Here is a 22,014-nt window from a genome sequence, read left to right as displayed (position 1 = left end):
GGTGAAAGCTTTTTTGTACAAAATCCCCATAATTATCTTCAGCGGGAGTGAAATATTGATTCGTTCTGCCCTTTTTCTTCCAGCAAATTACTGCGATCTTTATTTTACGTTATGAATATTTACGTGATCTCCTTTTACAAGCCATTTTTAAATTGTGCTCGAATAGCGTTCAGAATGAAACTAAAAATGAAAATGAGTAGATAAAAAGTATGGATTCTGACTTTTGTTTCTTTTAGCTTACTATGATTAAACCTACATAATTTAATTTAAATACCCCTTTTCTAGTGCTTATTATCAGTTTACTAGTTTATTTCTCGTCGCGTTTTTTTAAACCTTTCCTTGCAAACGAAGAATTCGGCGTCTAAAAAACATTCATGAGCTGTACAGGCTTAGAACTTTTGATTTCTTTTGTTTGTTTGTTTTGCTGTTGTTCCACGACGACTATTTGTGTATCCTTTGCTTGTAAATCAGGCAGTCTGGTACGAAATGAAATCCACCATTCTGCTGTCAATTGCTCTAGCATTCTTCTCGCATTGCAAAGCTGAGTACTAAACCAGAGTGAAAAGACCGTCTGCTGGAGTTGCGGGGTGAAGAGTCGATTTATTGCAAAGTAGTTTCCATGTCTCTATAGCATGAATTATGCAGGACGACTTTTTCCGCGTTTCCCCCAAATGAGGTCCTTTTCCGCAACTCGTGTCACATGTGCTGAACAGTCTTATGGTGCTGCGGAGCAATGACTGAAACTGGAGCATGAATTTTTCATTGGTTTGTTGCCGGAATAAAACAGGATTGATGGATTTGTCTGAACAATAAAATTCTGGTTGCTTTGCCGTATGCATTGCTGGCTGATTCTTTTGTAAAGAAATGCGAATTTAAACTAAATCATCAGATCCGATTTGGGTCTTTTAGCAGGCTTTTTCTCACCCTACATTATTTCAGAATCAAAAGATATTCCACCAATTTTGTATATACTTTTCATGATCTATAGATAGAAGATTTGCATCTTTTCGACAATGAATAGAAGCTGCAAAATAGGATTATTCTCTTTCAGTTATTATTATTCATTTCCAAACAAGTTATTTGTGTCTTCAAGTAATTTTGGTAATTCACAGAACGTTTTATATTTCCTATGCAAGGTTGCAATAGGAAATTATTACTTTTTAAGTCCAATCCATATATTTCACTCACAAACCGCCTGTTTTATCCTCTTTTTACTTTCAACAGGCAAAACGTATTTGATTTTTTTTTTCGAAGTAAAGCGAAAATGAAAATTTATAATAGATATTATGTTTTTTTTTGGGGGGGGGTAATCAAATCAATCTAATTTTCTTAATGCAGCTATTTCTACTTAGTATTTAATTATAAATTTTCATATATAATTTTATTAATCTTTCTAGTACTAACAAAACCATTTGCATGACAAATTTCTACCTCCGCTGAATATGAGTAAAGAAATAAGACGAAGCAAGATAAGTTACGGAGTTGCTGAAAAAAACAAAAAAACACACAATTATGTTTGAGATATTCTTGTTTTTAAGTGAGATGGGATATTTTATAAAATCCCACATTTTAAATTTGCTTGGATTCACGACGGCCTTTATTTACAAGAGCTGAATAAAAGAAAAAAAATATTTTGCGATAAAGTACGAATTTCGGATTGATGTATCATCCGATTTCTTTCGCTTTATACAAATTGCAGGGAATTGTCAAAGGGTTAATATAGTAGCGAGATTTCCTGGAAAGAACGAAAGAATTCGCATTTCGAATTCAAGATGGGACGATTATGTTCAATCCGAGAAATCCTAAAGAAAAAACTAATTATATTAATTTTTTATTAATTTCATTGCTTTTTTGTAGAGTTGGTTTCCGCATATCTTTCATTTCACTTCTCGATTTTGTTGTTGCATTTGAAATTGGGTTTTCCAAAGTATTTAGTTATTTGTAATATCTCGGCTAGAGTAGTGAAATAATTTTTTTTGTACAAAAATATTTATTCATACAGACTTTATTTGTTTTAATAAATTACCAAACCAGATTCCAAAGCTTAGCCGAAATTTAGATCAAGAAATGCTTCGTTGATTTTAAGAAGTAAATGATGAAAAAGAATGTTATTAATTCTTATGCAAAAGGCAAAATCATGCCGTATTTACAGCTAATGCTTGATCTAAAGAAAATTGATTATTATGAAACAATGAAGAATGTTAAATTTGATTTCTGAAATGACTTTTTTTTTCTCTCAGTATTTTAATTCCATGAAATCTTATGTTTCATATTATGCAATTTTAAGCAATTGTACGAAGGGACGTACTTAGTAAGTATTGAGGCATAAAATATTGAGGCCTGTAATTAGGCGTCTATTTGCGGATCTCAATATTTTCTATGCAGTATTTTTAAAATAATTCTAATTTTTTGCTTTCGTTTAAATTACAAGGGCCGTGTACAAGCCTATTCGAATTAAAAGCGAGTATCGTTTGAATTTTAGAACGGTATTCTAACAAAATTTTCTAATTTTTTGCATAAATTTCATATGAGGTTGTTTTACATCCTAGGTTAGATTGTTTAGGTTTAGGACACCCTAGTTAAACTTATGTCTCGCTCGCCAACTCCTATTTTGTCCTCGAATCATGCATGCCCTCAAGTTAATGAGGTTTCCTGAAGGATTGATTCCCCCCCTCCAGACAACAAAAGTAAATGGAAACAAACTGCTTTTAAAATGTCATGAGCTAAAAAAGCTCAAATCCAAATGAGAAAATAAATATTTTAACATTGATTGAAAAATTCAGAAGAAATCTCATTAATTTCCAAGGATTCAATAAGAAATTAATTTCCAAGGATTCAATAAGAATGCTAGATTCTCCAAAGGTTAATATTTCATAGCTGTTGCTCGCCAATGCCATGCAAATCGTTCTCTGGGATAACGCTTATTAGAGTAAGCGGGAAAGTTTCTCACTTGTTACTAACCAAGAGCATCTATAGAAACAATGTTTTTAATGCTGCCAATTTTAGTCTAGATTCTAATTCCAGCTCTAGATTTCATGCAATCTTTTTCAATATATATCAGCGTCATTCTGATATATCATGAATATGCAAAATGTAGCATTCAATCGTTCTAACCACAAACCGAGAACTATCTCTGGACGCTCCACTACTATTTAACCCTTTATATACCGACGGTACTTTAAAGTACTATTTAAATCCAGCTGATATCTTCACTAATATGACTTTTTTCTAACAATATTTGCAAGAACACGAAGAACATATTTCCAAAAGAAAGCAGCAGATATCACCTAAAAATTGACATTAAAATTCTTTAATTAAAATAATTAAATTAATAAGTTTTTTTCCTGTGTTTATTCTGTACCAAAACTTAACTGAGGCTTCAAAAATAAATTTGAAAAATTGATGGTAAAATAATTCGGTAAATAAAGGGTTAAAGAAAACAAGCAGTGCTAACACGTGTATTGTGTGGGTACTCAGAAAATTGCTATCCCAGAGACAAAAAATTTCCGTTATTCGAAAAAGGTAAACAAAACGGAAAGCTATTCATTAGTGTTGCCACAAACGATGTGTCTAAGAAGAGAATTAACAAATAATATTATTAATGAAAGCTATACTTTTCCTTTTTTTGCTACCATTTCATCGTCAAGTGCAATATAAATGCTTTCTACGACGTAATAATAATTTTCAAACAATACTGGCAAAACAAACCGCTAGTTTTCTTTTACTGATTGCAATGAATTTTTTGGTCGTTATCGATGGGGTCAAATTGGATGTAAAAAAATTGTTTTTGAATATTATAGTGTTCTTATTTAAAAATAACTATCTGACTGATGCATGTTTAATATGCGTAAAATTTTTTTCCATTTAGAGTTGTATAATTCTTCGTCAATTAATGTGTATGAGAATTTGAATCTGCTACACTATGCAATGAATTTATTGCATTTCTTTGGTCTTTCAACTTTGCTGAAGTTAGTCTTTTAATTATTGCCATTTACTTGAAATTCTGTTAGCTCGTATGCTTTTGATTGGATTTGCAGTTTCCTTAATCGGGGTTGTCTTAACTCTGTAATAACTACTGGGTTTTATTTTTCACCAAATTATTTTAAATTTGTGAATTTTCATTAGAAGTTTGTACTATTGATTCTTATCATTGGATCATCTGCTCACTTTTCTTTTGTCTCAGAAAGTTCAGTGAAAGTAATACCTTTTTCTTATTTGCTTGCTGAACTCGTTTATACACACAATCGCATCTTTGATAATCAACCATTGTATTTTTTCATGGAATTTTTTCTATAATTCTGTTTAGACTACTGATAGCTATCGATATTAGTATTCGATTGCTTGAAGCCTATTACTAAGATTTCTTTTATATGCAAACATTTTTTAAATATTAATTAAAACGTTAAAAAAAATTAAGACATTCCAGTGCAAGCAAAGTATTATTCCTTATTGGCACAGGTTACAAAATATACATTGTTCGAGTGCTGAATATTTAAAATTTGGAGGAACTAACTTCTTTTTTTTTTTTTTGTATTTCTGTAAAAAGTTACAGAAAAATTATCATTTATAAATACTAAAATTTCGATTTGGTTCCTTAAGAAAAAGTTTGTTCAAAACCTATCGTATTGCAGAAAAAGTATTGAAGTTCATTGTGTAAAACTAACATAAAAAACTATAAACTAAATAGACATACGAAATTTAATTGTAAAATTACAAGTAATATCATCTGTAATACATTTTAAAGGTATAAAAACAGCATTTTGAAAAACAAGTTTGGATGCTATTATTTTTTTAAAAAAAAATTCATGTTTAATTTTACTTTGATATACGAATTGGTATGCTGTGCTTAAGGTAAATGACTATGTTCGGGATGAATTTTTTGAAAACCGTTCGAAACTAATTATATTTTTGAATATTTGCATATAAAAGATTAAAAAGCATCTGTGAAATTAAAATATACCAGTTAAGTGGCAAATGTTTTTCAAAAATTAGAAAAAAAAATAGCCTTTTTTTGGCAAAAAAAGTATAAAGTAAAAATTTTCTAGTTTAAGAGATTTATCAAATGATTTGCTTAAAATGCTGCAGATAGCTTAAAAAATATATTTTATAGCTCCTGAATAATAATAAAAAAAAAAAAAAATGAGCTCTATTTCTATCCATTCTTTAAATATTGGGATTCGACGGATGAATAACACAAAATTTTCAATTTTTTTTTCACACTGCGAAGCACTAAAAACAGCTATAAAAAATATCTAAAAAAAAAAAAAAAAAAAAAAAAATAGATGACTTATTCTCTAGTCTAGGAACTGCAGAACATATAGAGAAATTATTATACCAAATTTGAGCGAAAATATGCATTAAAATGTAATTTATGAAGTTTTCCTCAGAAAATTGTGTCAAAGACTAGAATTTGAGAAAATAGCATCTAAAGATGCAAAATAGCATTAAAAACGTATGCAATGTAATTTCCCCAAAATAGACTTAAAAACAAAATTCTAACGGTTTTGTGAAGAAAGCTGTTCAAACATTAAGAATATTAAATTTAAAAAAAAAATCATAATTTTTCAAAAAAATCTACTTTTTAACGCAGTTACGTTCTTAAAAAATAGGGAACAATATTTTGTTTCTGTCTCCAAGCACTACTTATACAAATAAATGAATGAATTCCTGTAAATAAATTGTTAGCATCGTAAAAATGTTATTGTTCAGTTGCAATTTATATACTCAAATTAAATGAGTAAAACGTTTCAGCGACTTCTGCCTCATTGTTGACCTACAACGTCTATCATCTCTTCCAGTATCATTGACTTGTTATTTTGTGTTGCATCCTACTAACTAGCGGAACTCCTTGGCCCGTGTTTGGAAAACGAGGAATTTTAGAATTTGACATCGTTTTCTCTTCGATTAGGAGTAGATAAAAATCAACCGCTTGTTGGTTGCAAACAAATGGAAGATGATTTTAACTGATAGACGGAGAACCCAATGAACCGTCGCCGAGACGTTTATCAGATTGAGGAATCTGGAAGTGCTCCGGATCCTTCTGCTCGAAAAAGTGAATTTTCCTAAATATTTTTATTCCAACTTTAAGTCTTCATTTTTTATCATCGTAAGTCAGAGGCCGCAGCCATTTAGAGAGAAGTGGAAAGCGAGTGGTTAAGAGTATAATTGTATAACGAGCAGGAACAGTTGTGTGGTAATGAAGCGATATAAGCTGCCTGGTTCAAACAAGACGTTATGGTTTTGTTACTTACTGAAAATGTAGATTAATGTAAATCGCATTCATGCATTCATTGTGATTTCGCCAAATGCGCGAAATCTTTTGCACGGATTCGGAATTGCTTCCATTCTTTAGATCCAAGAGATAAACAAATCAGTTATGCGAAGAGCGTAGTCGTTACATGTAGTTACTCCTTTTCCCAATTCTTTCATGCATTTTTCTGAGCCTTTTGCATTTGCTCATTAATAAATTATTACATTCCAGTAGCATGATGTAGGAAACTGCAAAAAATCTGAAATTGCTGCAGTTGCGTGTAAATTATCCATAAGGAAAGTTTTGTTTTAGACTCTTAAATGGATCTCTACTATTCTTGCTTCTAATGGGAATTTGATCTCTTTAAGGTTATTCTAGGGTCGCGGTGGCCTGGTGGTAAGGCTTCGCAACCGGAGGTTTCAGGTTCGAGATCCGATTCCACCGAAAATCCGTCGTGTAAGCGGATTTGGTACACGTTAAATCCGTCGGGGCCAAATGTCAACCCGCTAGTGTGGTGCGGAATTTTGGTGAAGGGAGTGCCAGCTCAAATGTCGTCCTCGTCATCTGACCGTAGTTCAAAATTACGAGGTCCGTCCCAAAAGGCCCTAGTGTTGCTTTAAAACGGGACGTTAATATAACTAAACTCAAATTAAGGTTATTCTATTTATATTGTCTTCTGGTTAGAAGTTGAGTATTATCGGGAAAAATCCTGTGTCATGTGAACACTGCAATTAGATCTTTCTAAAATAATGCAAATACGATTCGTAAATTAGACTAATCCTGAATAAATAAAAAAAAAAATATCTTTTGAAATATGAACCACTCGATTTTCATCAAACAAAGTATGCAAATAACTTATAATTGTCTAAACCTTTTTGTATGAAAGTAGCATATGGATTTGCTTCCCAGAAATAATGAAAAAATAATACTTGACACTAGAATTCAAACAATTGGCGATTTTTTTCACTTCATATTCCCGTTTGAAGAGTGGACCAAAGATTTCAAAAACAAACTTGTCTTTTTTTTGTAAATATATGTATTATGCAGATAGATCTGAAACTTTTATGAGGTGCCTGTATATGGGTGAAAAGGTATGCTTTTACTCTATAACCGAAATATCGATCGTTATGGTTGTTAAATTAATCGGATATGCGGGAAAATGTCGGTTAGAGGGTTCATTTGGAATGCCGGGGTTGAGAAACACGAATCACAAACATTTACTCATTTGCCGTGATTTTCAGATTTTAGCGATTACTTTCTTCAGGAGCAGAAAATAATTTTCAATTTTCCTGCTCTTTAAGTGCGCGCTTCGACTTCGATTGTATCCATCCTTTTGTTTCCAGTCTGATGGGCAGCTAATTATCCCGCAGTTAACATGCGTCTAGGCTGCTTTTCTAACGATCTGCGAGCGTTACTAGTTACTCCTCGAGTCCATTCATTAAAAAAAAAAAAAAAACGGGTTCTGCGAGGAAATTAGCCTCTTTTCTCTCGCCAGCCTGTTACGCTCTGCTTCAATGGGTTTTGCCTGCTTCCCGCACTTTTGATCCATCTCAGTGTGAACACCAATCGGCGTCCTGCACACCGTTCATTTATTTCCGGAGGTGCCTGCTAAGCGCGCGCTCTCTATAGTCTCTCGTTCCTATAGAAACAGCGGGATTTCCTTAAAAACAGGTAAACTGTATTTGATGTAATTTGTAGCACTGCGTAAAGAACGTGTCTTTGAAATGATCCTAAAGGAGAATTGGAAAATATCTCTACATTGTCTACTTCATAATGCTTTCGTTTACAATTCTGAAATTAAACTTCAAACTGAAAAAGGACAAACAACGCAGTTGAACTGTAACTATATAAAAATTACTATAACTAACTATGTAAAAATTAAGTTTTGAACTATATGAAAATTATTTTTAGACATAATTTTTGCATCAACGAAAGAGTCTTAATTTTTTTTCTAACACGGCTTTCGGGTATTGAGAAGATGGCAGATGGAATATTATTTTTTCCCATCTCTATACTCACGCTGCATGTTTAATTTTTATTTCGTTATTATACTTACGCAGATTTGAAAGTGGCAAACTAGCATTCGGTGAGACCCGTTGATATTGAAAAGAAAGCGACAGCTAGTCTGCCGCTAATTTAATATTTCCTCCCGTTTTGGAGCGCGATGATCGCCATTTAAAAACGCCGTAACATCGGAACAAACTTATTGTACGCGAAATAGCTTAAAGAATAGCCATTAAATTAAATTTGGGAAGAATAAGTTTTATACTGAAGTCGTTGCCAGCTCACGTGATAATGAGATTTTAGTATCGAAGAGGACGAATGTCAGATCAATTTTGTCCTTAAATGATGAGAGGAGTATCGGAGAGATTTGAAGTCGGTGTAACCCCTTGCACGCCTCTGTCCAGTCTGACTACCATTGAAAAGGATGCATCGATTTCACATTAGATAATGATTATTATAAAAGTAATAGTAAAAATTTTCACAATAATTTTTAGAAATGGTAATTGCAATTATTTCCGAGATTTTTAAAGCCTTAAAAGGAATCTTAATACTCACATATGTGTAATAATGTTTCTTATTACTTTTCAGAGTACAAAGGGTTAACACAGTCTATATTTCTAATGCATGTTTGATTATTTTGCAAGCCTCTTTTCATAACTCAGTCAGTTTTAATCGCGAAAAATGAACTTTTTCCTGTTGAAATATTAGCATCTCAAGGATATTTTATTAAATATGGCTTATCGAACCTAGGGTTTATATAAAAATTTAAAATTCGAAATTTATCAGAATATTCAGCGATACAAATTACATGAAATATATATTTATTTACTTCATTTAGATTATTCTTCTTATTAGATATATTTGCTTATTACGGAGGATTTGGGAATTGGCGACTGGGTTCCAGTAAGAGTAGATATTTTGTATATGTATATTTTGTATAAATCATATTTGCTTCAAATAACAGTATTGAAATACTAATATATATATTTTGAAAGCTCACAAAAAACTTTCCTGCTTTTATTTTTTATAAAAAAATATCGTCGTATTTAATTCCATACAGATCCTTGCTAGCATTTAGTTTTTTAGATTTCTAAGTCCAAAAAAAATGCTATTTTGGTCATGTTTATTCAAAGCTATAAATTAGTTTAATGGGGGCAGTGGACTATTAGGCATTTTTGCGAATTATTAACTCAGAGTTATGAATTCATGCATATGTATTAAAATATAAATACGTCAAGTATCTTTAAAATACTCTTTGAAACGAACTGTATTATTTTTTAAATATTAAAAAGTGCATATTTTTTTAAAATTTCAAAATATTCCAGGCGACTCAGTTTTTAATTTTTTGTACTATTTTTTCCTTATGACCCAATATAAATTTATTTGGAATAAAATTGTGTATGATTTTGTGATTCCAATTTCATGCTAATTTTTAAGAAATATTTTTATCCACACTTACTGAGTTTTCATAAGAATTTTATGTTTTTCCGAAGTAATTTCGGCTTTTAACTATCTAAAAGAACTCGAAATATAAAATGCATTCCTTTTCATGTTGAACCGAAATTTTACAATTCTTTTTAATTTCTTCAAAAATTAAGACACCTGGAACATTTCAAAGATATTTAAATCTAATATCGTTTTGAGGAAATTAATTCAAAGATCTTTTTTTCTCTCTCTAGGCCTTTAAAATGTTTATTTTATTGAACAATATATCTTATAACCCTATTTTAGTTGAATATAAATATATATATTTTGGTGAGGAAACGATAAGCATAAGATTTCATGTTTCTGTCCATTTTTGCTTATTTCAGAGTCCCCTGTCGTCTTAAGACGACACTCCAAAATAGTTGATACCGCCCGAATCTTTTTAAGTTTTTAAAGTCCATTAGCTTTTATATTTACATTTAGTATTGTTAACATTATTTTTATTTTATTATTTATTAGTTTCATATCATTCATCTACTATTTGTTCAGAGAAGTTTATTTTATAGTATTGCATTATTATACTATACATGTTTTTATTTTTATCTGCTTTTATATTTTAATAAATCTATTAAAAGTATCATATACTAATATATTCTATTTTTATGTGTTTACCATTTGCTTGGCGCAGCATGGTCAATTGTGGTCCTTGCGCTACAAACATCGCACAACAACAACAACCAAAATAGTTGATTTCGTTTTTAGATGGATGGAGTGATACACTGTAATTCAGACGAATGTGTATTTTATTAATCAAATAAAATTATTCCGTAATAATCGTCCACTGGTTAAACTAGAGATGGTTTTATTTTTAAAACTTAGGGATTATTTATTTTAATACTTCATCTTTTCTTGCATAGATACATATCAGGCAGATGGATTTTTGAGTTTTATTACAATTTATTATTAAATATTCCAATTTTTTTTATTTCATAATATGTGACATTTTAAGAATTTTCAATAACAGCAACATTAAATATACTTGGCTTAATTTTTTTTTTTGGAGGGGGGGGGCGAAGAAGCGTGCTTTCAGTCTGACGTCATCACTTCGCTCGCTCTCTGGGAGCCCAACCTTACCGACCTTAGTAATATTGCGTGTCTGCTTCCCTCTCGCCTGTAGTATTACTTTCTCTGCTGTTTGAATTTTAAATTAAATGTCCGCAAACTAGACTCCATTAGTGTAATACTTCGAAAATGTTGAAAACTCCATTACATTTGTAAAACTGACTCCCGTTTTCCTCCTTGATCATAAGCATATAGAATAACATTAAAATTTCATCCTTAAAACGGTCGGTCAAATTTCAACATTCAAAATCTGAGCAATTTTTTACGATATTTGAAAATTTTGCAGTTCGGCTGATACATTTCGATTGATTGAATTTTACTAAATTTGATTCGTTTACGCGCATCGTGGATGCTTTTCCACAAATAAAAACACGTGTACGTCTAAAAATGGAAGAGAATGCCATTTAAATTTGTAAATTTAACTATTCGTGTTTTTCATTGCATCTCAATGAAACATTTAACCATCTTAAAGACCAGTAAAATGCATTAAAGTTTATCCATTGCTATGAAACTCTTTAAACAGAAATGTAGCTGAATTGTCTGCATATTTCTGTATAAAAAAATATGACAGTGAATATGGCATCAAAAACTGGCCAGGAAAATAGTTTCATTGACCAAATGAATAATTTTAATGAAGCTTTCTAGGAATTCTTTCTTTCTTAGGAAATGCAAGCCTCCTTCTTGGAGGGGAGGTTAAATGAGTCGTTTCTTGAACTTCACCTGTGACTCCTTTACAGCAAACCGATCCAATCTATGCGTGGCAAGAGAAAAGTTCCTTGTGGATATAAATAAAATGGTGAAAAAAAATAATATATAAAACAATAACAAAAAAAAAAGACTGTAGAAATCTTTACGGTATACTCTATTAGGCATTTTTGGGAATTGTTCACTTAGAATTACGGAATTTTTTATGTATATGTATTAAAATATAAATACATCATCAAACATTTCATTAAAAAAATTTTTTTAAGACGAAATATTATTTTTAAAAAATTAAAAGATATATAATTTTTAAAAAATATTCTAGGTGACTCAGTTTTTAATTTTTTCTGTTATTTTTACTTTATTACCCAATTTAAATTTATTTGGAATAAAACTTTATGATTTATAATACCAATTAAATACTAATTTTTTAGAAATATTTTAATGCACACTTACTGACTTTTCATAAGAATTTTGTCTTTTGGAACTAAAATTGACTTTTAATTATCTAAAAAAATTCGAAATATAAAACGAATATCCTATTTTCTTTTAATGTTTAAAATAACTCTTTATTATCAATTCTATCTAAATTTGTCAAAAATGAAGACACCTGAAACATTGCAAAGATATTTAAATTTAATTACAATATCATTTGAGGAAAGTCATTAAAACTTGCTTTTATTCTCTTGGCCTTTGAAATATGCATTTTATTGAAAAATACAACACTATTTTATCTGAATATAGACATATATTTTGGTGAGGAAACGATAAAAAGGAAATTTTATGTATCTGTCCATTTTTGCTTATTTCAATTTCCACTGTTCCCATAATGAAAGAGAGAAGTTTAGTTGGATATTTAAGAAATTTTAATGAAAATGTTCAGATTGATGTCTTTCAAAAATTTTGATTAGTCGCATGAAAAACCCGCAGGAAGGCTCTCCCCGAGATTTCCTCTTCCATAATAAAGGGATCCTCCTAATAAAAATTTCTTCTTCCCTATTTCTCCCCGCCGCCTAAAAATTGCAGACAAGGCCGTGAAAGTCGCCAAATGCTCATTTTGCACAATATTTCTTGGTAAAGTGAAGAAAACTGAGTACGCATTATAAATGGTTCTTGTACGTTGAAATCGACGATTTAAATAACAAAATGACATAACAAATTTCACTTACCTAAGTTTTTGCATTTTTGAGATATTTTGAGATACACCAAGTTTTATCCTTCCTGATCTATTTTTTGTTGTTACCTTGCTTAATGGCACTCGTATAAACAGACACTCAAATTTCCAATGGACAGCGCTGCCACGACACCAAGAAAATCGGGAAAACACAAATTTAAAAATCGTCTCTAACACAGGAGAAATGTTAGGGAATTTTGAAATTTTTCTTAAAAACCAGGAAAGAACGGGACATTAAAAAAAAATTATTTTTCCGACTAAAATGTGCTGATATCTTTAAACATTGCTTAGAGACATTAGATTATCGCCGTAGTTCTAAAACATTCTCGATTGTGAAAACCGTGGAAGCTCATCACTTTCTACATACTCAACCTTTCTGTATAGAACAGTCCAATTTTCAAGATTGAGGGGGAAAAAGATATTAGTAGAGCTTCTGAAACTGAAAAAAAAAAAAAATACTTTTTAGCAGAGGGTGTGAATAGCATATGTGTGAATAAAAAATTTTAAAAAAAATGTCATTTTTTTTAAAAGCTGTATCTTGTTTAAATTCGTGTTTTTAATGCAGTATTGTGTGAAAAGCAAATGATTGTGCAAAAATCCAATTTGAAATTGTCTTAAAAAAACTGAAGTGAATACGAAAAATAACTTGATTTATTTAATGAATAACTTTATTTAAATAATTTCTATTCTAATGTTTTCTGATGTAATGTTTCTGATTGAAAAGTTATAAAAATTTCTTCTGTTGTCATATGATAAAGGTATTCAGTATTAACCCTATGACTGCGTAATTTTTGAAATCGCCATTTAGATGCAATGTTCGCAAATAAGTTCAAATATTCTTCAAACAAAGTAAACCGATTTACTCAATAGTAATAATATGTAATATAATAAAAACATGTAATTGTAAAAATAAACATTCGAGGCTGCGAAAAACGCGGGATGCAATAAAAAAAAATGGAGGACTGATTGTCAACCTGCAGAAATTGCGGGATAAGCAGCTGGAGGGTTGATAGAGATATCCAAGTTGAAAGTTTGATTCTTTAATTAATCTATGAACTGTGTTTTATGAAGCCGTCTTAAATGTTTCGACTTCAAAAGATATGTTACATTATGCAAAATTAGCGCACTTTAACTATTATAGAAAGGCAGAAGAAAGTACAGGAAGAAAAAGTTCAACAAATGCAAAGCAACTTTGCAAATTAAATTATTGTAAAAGAGAAGAAAATACAACTGCTCTCTGAATAATTTACAGCAGTTGATGAAATTAATGCTCAAATGTTTGAATTGGCAAAAAAAAAAAAGAAAAAGGTTTTTGTTATGTAATTATTAAATGATTTGTATCAAGATAGCAATAATTTTATGTTTTATTTCAACGGAATTCTTAATTTTGTGTGACTTTAAATTAGAATATGAGGTAGTAATCAGTATTTTTTTCCTTAACAGAGAAATAGTTTTTTTTCCCTTCTATATGTGAATATAAACATTCATTTAATGTACTATTAAATCAGGTAGTATTTTCTAATCGTTGTTCACTTTCCTTTGCTTTTTTTCGCTAATAAAACCTTGGGAGTATTATTCTAACTAGTACATGGATGCTGTTTGCGAATATCCTATACTACATACACATAGGGAAATCATAGGATTTTATTTCCAGATTTGTATGACAAATCTGATGGATTTCATTCAAAATGTGATCGAAAGTACAAATTTGATGTAAAGATAGCACACCAAATTTCATCCATCCAGCTCAAAGCCTGAAATATAGAAATGTGTTAAAATCCCGAGATCGAGTTTTTTTCATGATTGCCATACTTTGTTTATATACTATAGGGGAATAATATAATTTGCTTTGTTTACATAACAGAAAATAAAAAAATAGAAAAACACAGTAGTAAATTTTTATGCTTATTTAGCAAAATTCATTAATACAATCGTACCTTGAATTATGACCACTTTCAATGTTATTGGACGTTTTCTACAGTAACTTCGTTAACTAATTTAGTTTCTGCTTAATAGCTTTCGAAGTTGAATTGTGATTTGATGATCAATGCTTGAAATATATAAACAACAACGAAGAATCGCTTTATTTCTACTAATGTAGTCGCGTTTAACCTAAATTCCTTCCTCTCTAAATTCTTCGAAATTATCAATGCTTTTTTATCATTCAGGAAACGAGACGCGAGCAAAATTGACATTGTATCAATTTTTATTGATTGCCCTATTTTTATTTAGGAATATTATGTGTCGCTCATTTGCGATTCAAAAGAAATATAAAGCAGCATTGCTTATTTTAAAATCATCGGCATTTATCAGTAACCCATTATCTATTTGTAAGAAATATATTGTGCTTTGATATTCAATTTAAAAAAAAATAAAAAATTAACGGATTTTTTTAAATTTTTTTTTTGTAAATGAGTGGGAATCAAATCTAATTCCAACGAATTTTTTAAAGTACAATTTGGTTATGTAGGATTCTTTAGGTAAGATTTCAGTATTAAATAAAAATGCAAACTGAAAATAGATTTTCCCTTTTAATGCAATAATTTCTTCATTTATTTCCTTAAGAAATGACCGTTAAATCGCTATTCTTGGAGCTGAACTAAGAGGAGACTTGTTTTTTTCTCGTCTTTGTATTTCGCTCGCATACAAAACAACCCTTATCTCAACGCTATCCAATAACCTGTTCAGAGATAAATGTTGAACAAAGAGATAGCGTAATCGAAATCTCGCAAATATAAAAAGCGCCCTTTTAGATAAGCGTCAGGAGGGCAATTTCGTTTGTTTTCGAATGCAGCAGCCATCGTCCTTGCAGGATCGAAATGCGGAATCGGAGTGAAATGAAACTTTTACCCCTCCCCCCGTTTGTTGTGGAAATGCACAGTCCCCCCCCCCCTTCCGCCTCTGTTGGCACGAATCCTGTTCTGGCAATCGCGCAGACAAGAACCCGCTGCCCTGGATCGTAGAGCTGCGATACTGCTCTATGCCTTGGATCCTCCTCTTCTGCTGCTGCTGGAAAGCCACCAAATGAGCGTTTGTTTTCGGAATTTTTATTAAGCAATAATATCGGTACGGCAACGTCTCCGTATGGATGCCAACTGCACTTGGAGATGTAAGCATGACACGGCTTCCACTTTATTTTATCATATAAACGCACTTACTGATGGGGTTTCCGAATGTCTCCCGCAGATGCCAAATAAATAAACTTTCTGATTATTTATGAGTTACGAGTATGATTTTAAGACAACTCTATTTTTTAATTAATCTGAAAATTTAACCATTCCCGTTTTTCAAAATATAGTTCAAATTTTAGGTGAGATGACAGAAAATGAGGACTATGCATTGCATAATGAACAGAACGGTGTAAAGTTTTTAAAATAGTATATGTTATCTTTTAAAATTTCAAGTTTAAAAATACTCTTTAGAGACAAAAAACATAATTCTTAAATGACAGTTTTAGAAACTCTTAATCTTTGCGAATTCAAGTTGGTAGCCAAAGGCGACTATAGTTCAGCAACGGATTGTAAAACCTTCCGCTCTTTTGCGCATGCGTTAGGATGGGTTTAATTCGTCAAAATAGAGGTGAAAGGAAAGATGAAAGGAGGAAATGTTTACATTTACTAGTATCTAATAGATGAAATCCAAGGTCAAAGGGAATACCGGAAATGCACTCATCGTTCCGCGTTTCACCCCTTAATGAGATGGAATCGTCGAAATGCGGTCGTCTCAGAATCTGTTGACGAACTATAGTACGCTATATAATAAAAAATAAACGGTCATTTTCCAGTTTACATTTTTTTTTCTCAAATATCCCCGAAAATGCCTTTTACCGTGTAAAAATAAGCTTGAATTCGCGATTTGCAGTTAAAATTCGCTTACGGGAGCATTTAGAAAACCACCCAGAAAATGATTTGGGCTCAACCCCGTCTCGCAGAAAACCTATAATGGTTTCTACTTTCATCAATACTTCATACTGTGCCCGGATATTTTTAATCATATTTTATATCCTCTGTTTCTTTCATTACTTTTAGGTCTTACTAATTAGATTAGTACGCTTTCCTGTGTTTTACTGACTTTTCTTGCTTTTATTTAAGTACATGATTTTTAAGAATTAAAATTTCAATAATATTTAGTTTGGTTTAAAAAATTACGCAATTCAGTTGTAATGATTGAGGAATGGGGATCGACGTCATTTGACTAAAATTCATCTTAATAGAATGTAATAATAATTTCCTTTGTCATCATTTTTCATTTCAGTTTCTGCGCATTTATGAATTTACCGCGCGCTTGTTTTAAGTGAAATTTCCGTTCCAAAATATGTGCTTAAACGATGCTTTCACCAAAAGATGTGGGCGATTTATTATCCAAAGGGTCTTCGAAATACCGGAAGTACGCGAATGAACATTCTCTGCGTTTTCAAGTCTTCCGATTTTTATTTTATTGCGTTGAAAAAAAGTGCCTTTTGAAGGCCGTCCCTCCCTTCCCATCCCCGTACCCATTTTCCTCTTATTCCCGTGGGAAAATAAATAATTTCCCCGCGCACCTCTGTTGCTGCAAAGTGAGATGACTTTTCATCCTTCGATCTATCGAAAGTGAGAGGGGAAAATCGAATCCGAATTGGAACGATATCGAATCGAGGATCCTACATAAGAATCTTTTGCTGTACTGACTAACTACAAGTATAAAGTTAATTATATTGGCGATTTTTTTTTTTTTTTTTTTTTTTTTTTTGATTGAGGAACTTCAAGCTGTTTTCTCATTAAATATGACCTGCAATATATATGATTTTTTTTTTTCATCACAAACTACCTACCTTATTTATGAAAGCTTAAAATTCTAGGGAAGAATTTTCCCATAAAAAAAGCTTTAAACTCATTGTTTTTGATGAAAGTGCTGTCAATTTATGCATCAATTAAGCATCATCAGAAGTAAAGGATCAGCCTTTTTCATTTTTTTCCAATAGAAGATCCAGATTAGTAGGTGCTAATCCGTTAAGTAGTTCTTTTAGATGAAAAATAAACTCTTCAAGAAAGTCATCCAGGGAATCTTGGATAGCATTCAGAAACAGCATAAAAAAAATATATATATATATATATCAGGAGAAATTTCAAAGACATAAAGGGAAATCTCTTCCTACCAACTAGAACTGAATCTAAATTCTCAAAAAGCAATAAACTTTTTATTGCTGTCGATAAATATGCAGGATGCCATAATTCGTAAGAAGTAAAGGTATGCGGAAATGCCTATAACAGATTACAGTGAACAATTTTCTTAAGCTAGCTTAGTTCAGTTATATTAACGTCCTGTTTCAAAGCAACACTAAGGCTATTTTGGGACGGACGACATAATTTTGAACCGCGGTCAGATGACCAAAACGAAACCTGAGCTGACACCTTCCTCTCCAAACTTCCACACCACACAAGCGTGAGGACGTTTGGCCCCGATTGATTTAACGTGCACTAGACCCGTATAAGCTATAAAAAGATTCTTTTAACTGCTTGGCAGCGATGCTAACAAAGCCTTTATCGAAATCGTTGGATATGACCGTAGAAAACCCTAGAATTTAACACATAGCAAGCAGGAAACTGTGATCACAGTTCGGGGGGAAAAAAACCTGTTGTAAGCGAGGAACTGTAATGTCATTTGCATTCAGTCTTGACTCCTGAGCAAAACTTAGTTTGCCGATAAAAGTCAAGTAACAGAACAAACTCTTTTCGCTATATTTTCTTTTTATCCTTTTTTCACTTGCTTTTGTAAGTTAAATAATGACACATATAAGTGCAACATGGCGCTCCTGAATTTATTAGGTAACTGCATTTGCCATGTACTTGATTACAGCGGGAGTTACACCCGGAAGGTAAAGAATCATCGACATTGAATACGGATCTCCTTATCGCTGCTTTTTGTTGTATGTACCCTCATGTTTTCATTCATTTCCACGATGTAGAACTGAGTGTCATTTAATAAATAATTTAGAGGCGAAATTTCTCTTTGGAAGTTACAGTGCTTTACTTTTTGTTAAATCTACTCCCATTTATTACTAGATTACTTGGCACTGACACATAACACTATTTTTGTTACGGCGTTGATAGAAAGATGATTATTTTACTAATTTATATAATATAGGGGGAAAGGCTATCAGTTGTTCTTACTACTGATAGACAATATTATAATTGATTACTAGCGCCGAGGAGACTAATATTTTGTTGTAAATTTTTTGGAGCTAATTGGGACTTATGAAGTAAAATTATGAATTCCTGTTGTATTCATTGCTTTGTATTTTAATTATTTTTACGGAATAGAGTTTTTATTGGCTCGTTAAATGTTTCCTAACTTTGCATTTGTTAACTAAAATGTCATTTTGTTTTGTTTTTGTTTTTATTTACATCCATAATTTTGTATGTCTTATAAAAAGTTTTAATATTTTTGTGCATTGTGGAGTGTTCTAATGCGCTCTTTGAAATGTCCTTCATCCTATTGTAAATACCAGCCCTCGTTTCTTTGAAAGGTGGAAGCTTTCTTAGCTGTGCCAAAACTTCTATTGAATCCTTAAAATAATTTGTAGTTCGTTTAGAAATTTTGATTGTTTCAAATATTTTATGAATTAATGAATTAAGGAAATTACCTTAAATTCACTGCGCTACTTTTATCACGGATTAATGTTATTTTTCTCCTGGACACAAAAATGTTGCATTGCAAAAGTGCAATTTGCGCGACTCTTCCTTCTCGCCAGTTCCATAGGCAAAGTGGAATTTGCATTTTTTCCTTCTCATTGTTCACCTCCGTAAGAGTCAAGGTCACCCAGGAGGAGGAGGGAATTCGCACCTCAGTGACTGTTGAATATATCTACCAATTGTTAAGGAAAAATCGAGAGCCCGTCTCTGTTTGACTGCTAGAAAAGCGAAATCCATGTTGCAGACGCACAATTCGAAATGATTGCTCTTCGCGATCGAAAGGCGGAATTTTACTCCTTTCATCGAAGACGTAGATTTTTTTATATTTATAAATATTGATTTTGTGTGAAATGCGAACGTAATTTTGGAGTGCAACATATGCTGATTGAAAAGGTGAGAGAAACTGTATCCTACTTTTAATTTTATGGTAAGCTTTTTTTAAGTTGCGTTTCTGTCTCGGTTGGACATTAATTATGTGCATGTTAGGGTTCTTTATCATTGTATCAGACTCAAGTTCGTCAAGATAATCCCTCAGTAATTCGATGCCTGTCAAGAAGATCGATTATCTGAAATATTTATACCCTCTGACTTGTAATGAGAGCTTCGACTTGTGTTAGAATTCCATTTGTGAGACTAGAGCTCAATTCCTTGATAGATAGTAAGATAGGCGAAAATAGGTCCCACTGAAATCCAAATCTTAGTTTCGGATGTATTGCAGATGTCGTTTCTAAATGTGCATTTTTAGCTTCGCTTGTGCGCTCTCTCGAGATTTAAATTGAAATATGGGAATCTTGTACGGGTTCGTCATATTATCTTAAATTTTTGTGAGTATGAAAATACTGACGACTTTCCATATTTATATTTTATCGAAAACTTGCTCTTATAACAGTAATCAAATACACTTTTTAAAGAAATACCTTAATCAGTCAGAGATGCATTATAGATGAATGCGTGACTGGAATTAGGTTTGTCCTTGAATCCTTTCCTAAAACAACCTTTCTGGTAGCAAAATTATTAGGAAAGATTGTCCTGATTTACTTCTACTCACCATGATGAAAAACGATCGTATTTTTCTGTTTCACTTCGACTTGTGACTTCAGTTGTTTTATCAATCATGTGCTATGCATAGCGAAGTTCAAAGTCCTATATTATTTATCATTTTTTAATATACCTCTCCTCCGCTTGTAAACATATGAAACTAGTGCTTTGTATGTATGCTAAAGCACTTATTAACTTTCTAGGTTAAAATATAGATAATGCATATTTTAACCTCCTTCATTGTTTTTGAAGATATTTGAAACATAGAACAGAGATTCATTTACCCCTCTCCCCCTTCTTATATGTAAAACCTGGTTCAGAATATGTTGTTTCGCTCCTGAAAAAATTGTAAGTTTTAATGATATGGAAATGATAATTTAATAATTATTTTCAATTCTAAGGAACAAAATACATGGCAGTCTAACAAAAAAAATGAGAAAATTTAAAATAAAAGCAAATAACCACTATTACTAAAATGTTCCATGCTTAGCAATATGCAGGATGCCCACTCTTATGGTTAAAATGTTAAAGATAAGAATATCCTTCCAATTGAAAAAAAAGAAGCTTTAATATATGTAAAGAACTATATTTTATGTTAAATTTAAGTATGTTCAATTCTGTATGCATCTCTCTGGCTCTATCAGTCATATTTAATAACATATTCTTGTAAAACTAGCATTTTAATCAAAGAAGTTCTATTTTTCTGCAACTACAGTTGATAGTTATGAGATTTTGAATATTATTATTTTAGATCATTTCTATCGCCGCCTTGAGTAAGATGCAGCAGATAGTGAGCGTTGCTTTTTCGATCGTTGATTAGATTAAGGTAAACGAAATTCGAAACTCTATAATTCGGTCGATCGAACCGTAGAAGAGTAGAACTTTATTTTTAAATGTTAGGATGCCAAAAAAATAAATAAAAAATTTGCTAAATATAACAAATGGTGCTAAGAGACCATTTACCGTTTGTCCACAGTGCATTTATTGACTGATAGTTGATTCTTTACACCGCTGAAAGCATTTTTCCAACTGAAAGTGTTTGCCTATCTCTATCGGCACACCTTTCGACCACGATTAGAATGAACATCTAATTTGATAAATTCTTATTTCTTTCTCTGAAACATTGCATCTTTTATAAATATTATAAATTAATTTGTCTTTCTGGAAAAACTTATTAGACAGATCACATTAAAAGCATTGCATTATATTTTGAAAAACGGAAATGTCACAATATATTTTTAAAATATTCTTTGTTTAAACAAACTTGTGTTAAACAAACATTGTTTAAAGTTTTGTTTAGTTTAAACCTCCTATAGTTTTCAATATAGACTTTCCTTTATTCATCTCATGGTAGTGTGTGTGAATTAGTGTGCATCTATAAAATTGCATTATGGGAATTAGGTTTACGCGTTTCTAACTTGACGGAATATAAATTGGAACCTATAAATTTGGCAAATCTTATCGTTTTTGAATATTTGCAGGAAAAATGTCTGCAGCATTGAGGCTAAATGTAATTTAACCTGAATTGTTTTCTGTCGTCCATAAATTTTATCCTTTCTTTCCGCTTGTTTTGAAAACAACTTCTAAAACTCTTCTGGACGGCGAATAAAAGAAATTCCTCGGAGGCA

At 31.5% G+C, this 22,014-nt stretch overlaps 1 protein-coding gene across 7 annotated transcripts in view; it reads left to right on the top strand.

Annotated features, from left to right (window-relative positions):
- Positions 1 to 22,014, top strand: part of LOC129963103 (uncharacterized) — a 166,992-nt gene that overhangs the window by 42,733 nt on the left and 102,245 nt on the right. For 2 of the 7 annotated variants that reach the window (XM_056077176.1, XM_056077170.1), the window contains exon 1: positions 15,637 to 15,786. The exons of 2 other annotated variants lie outside the window; for them this stretch is intronic. In XM_056077176.1, the coding sequence (XP_055933151.1) occupies positions 15,766 to 15,786 (21 nt within the window). In that variant the 5' untranslated portion in view covers positions 15,637 to 15,765. Of the gene's footprint in view, positions 1 to 7,803; positions 7,922 to 15,635; positions 15,787 to 19,608; positions 19,742 to 22,014 lie in introns of those variants that run through there. 3 more of the 7 variants (XM_056077173.1, XM_056077177.1, XM_056077171.1) reach the window with 3 other exon arrangements.

The sequence above is a fragment of the Argiope bruennichi genome, chromosome 3 (genome assembly GCF_947563725.1).
Source record: "Argiope bruennichi chromosome 3, qqArgBrue1.1, whole genome shotgun sequence".
NCBI classification, from domain to species: domain Eukaryota; kingdom Metazoa; phylum Arthropoda; class Arachnida; order Araneae; family Araneidae; genus Argiope; species Argiope bruennichi.
The sequence above is the reverse complement of the archived record's forward strand: the minus strand, read 5'-3'. Positions and strand labels throughout refer to the sequence as shown.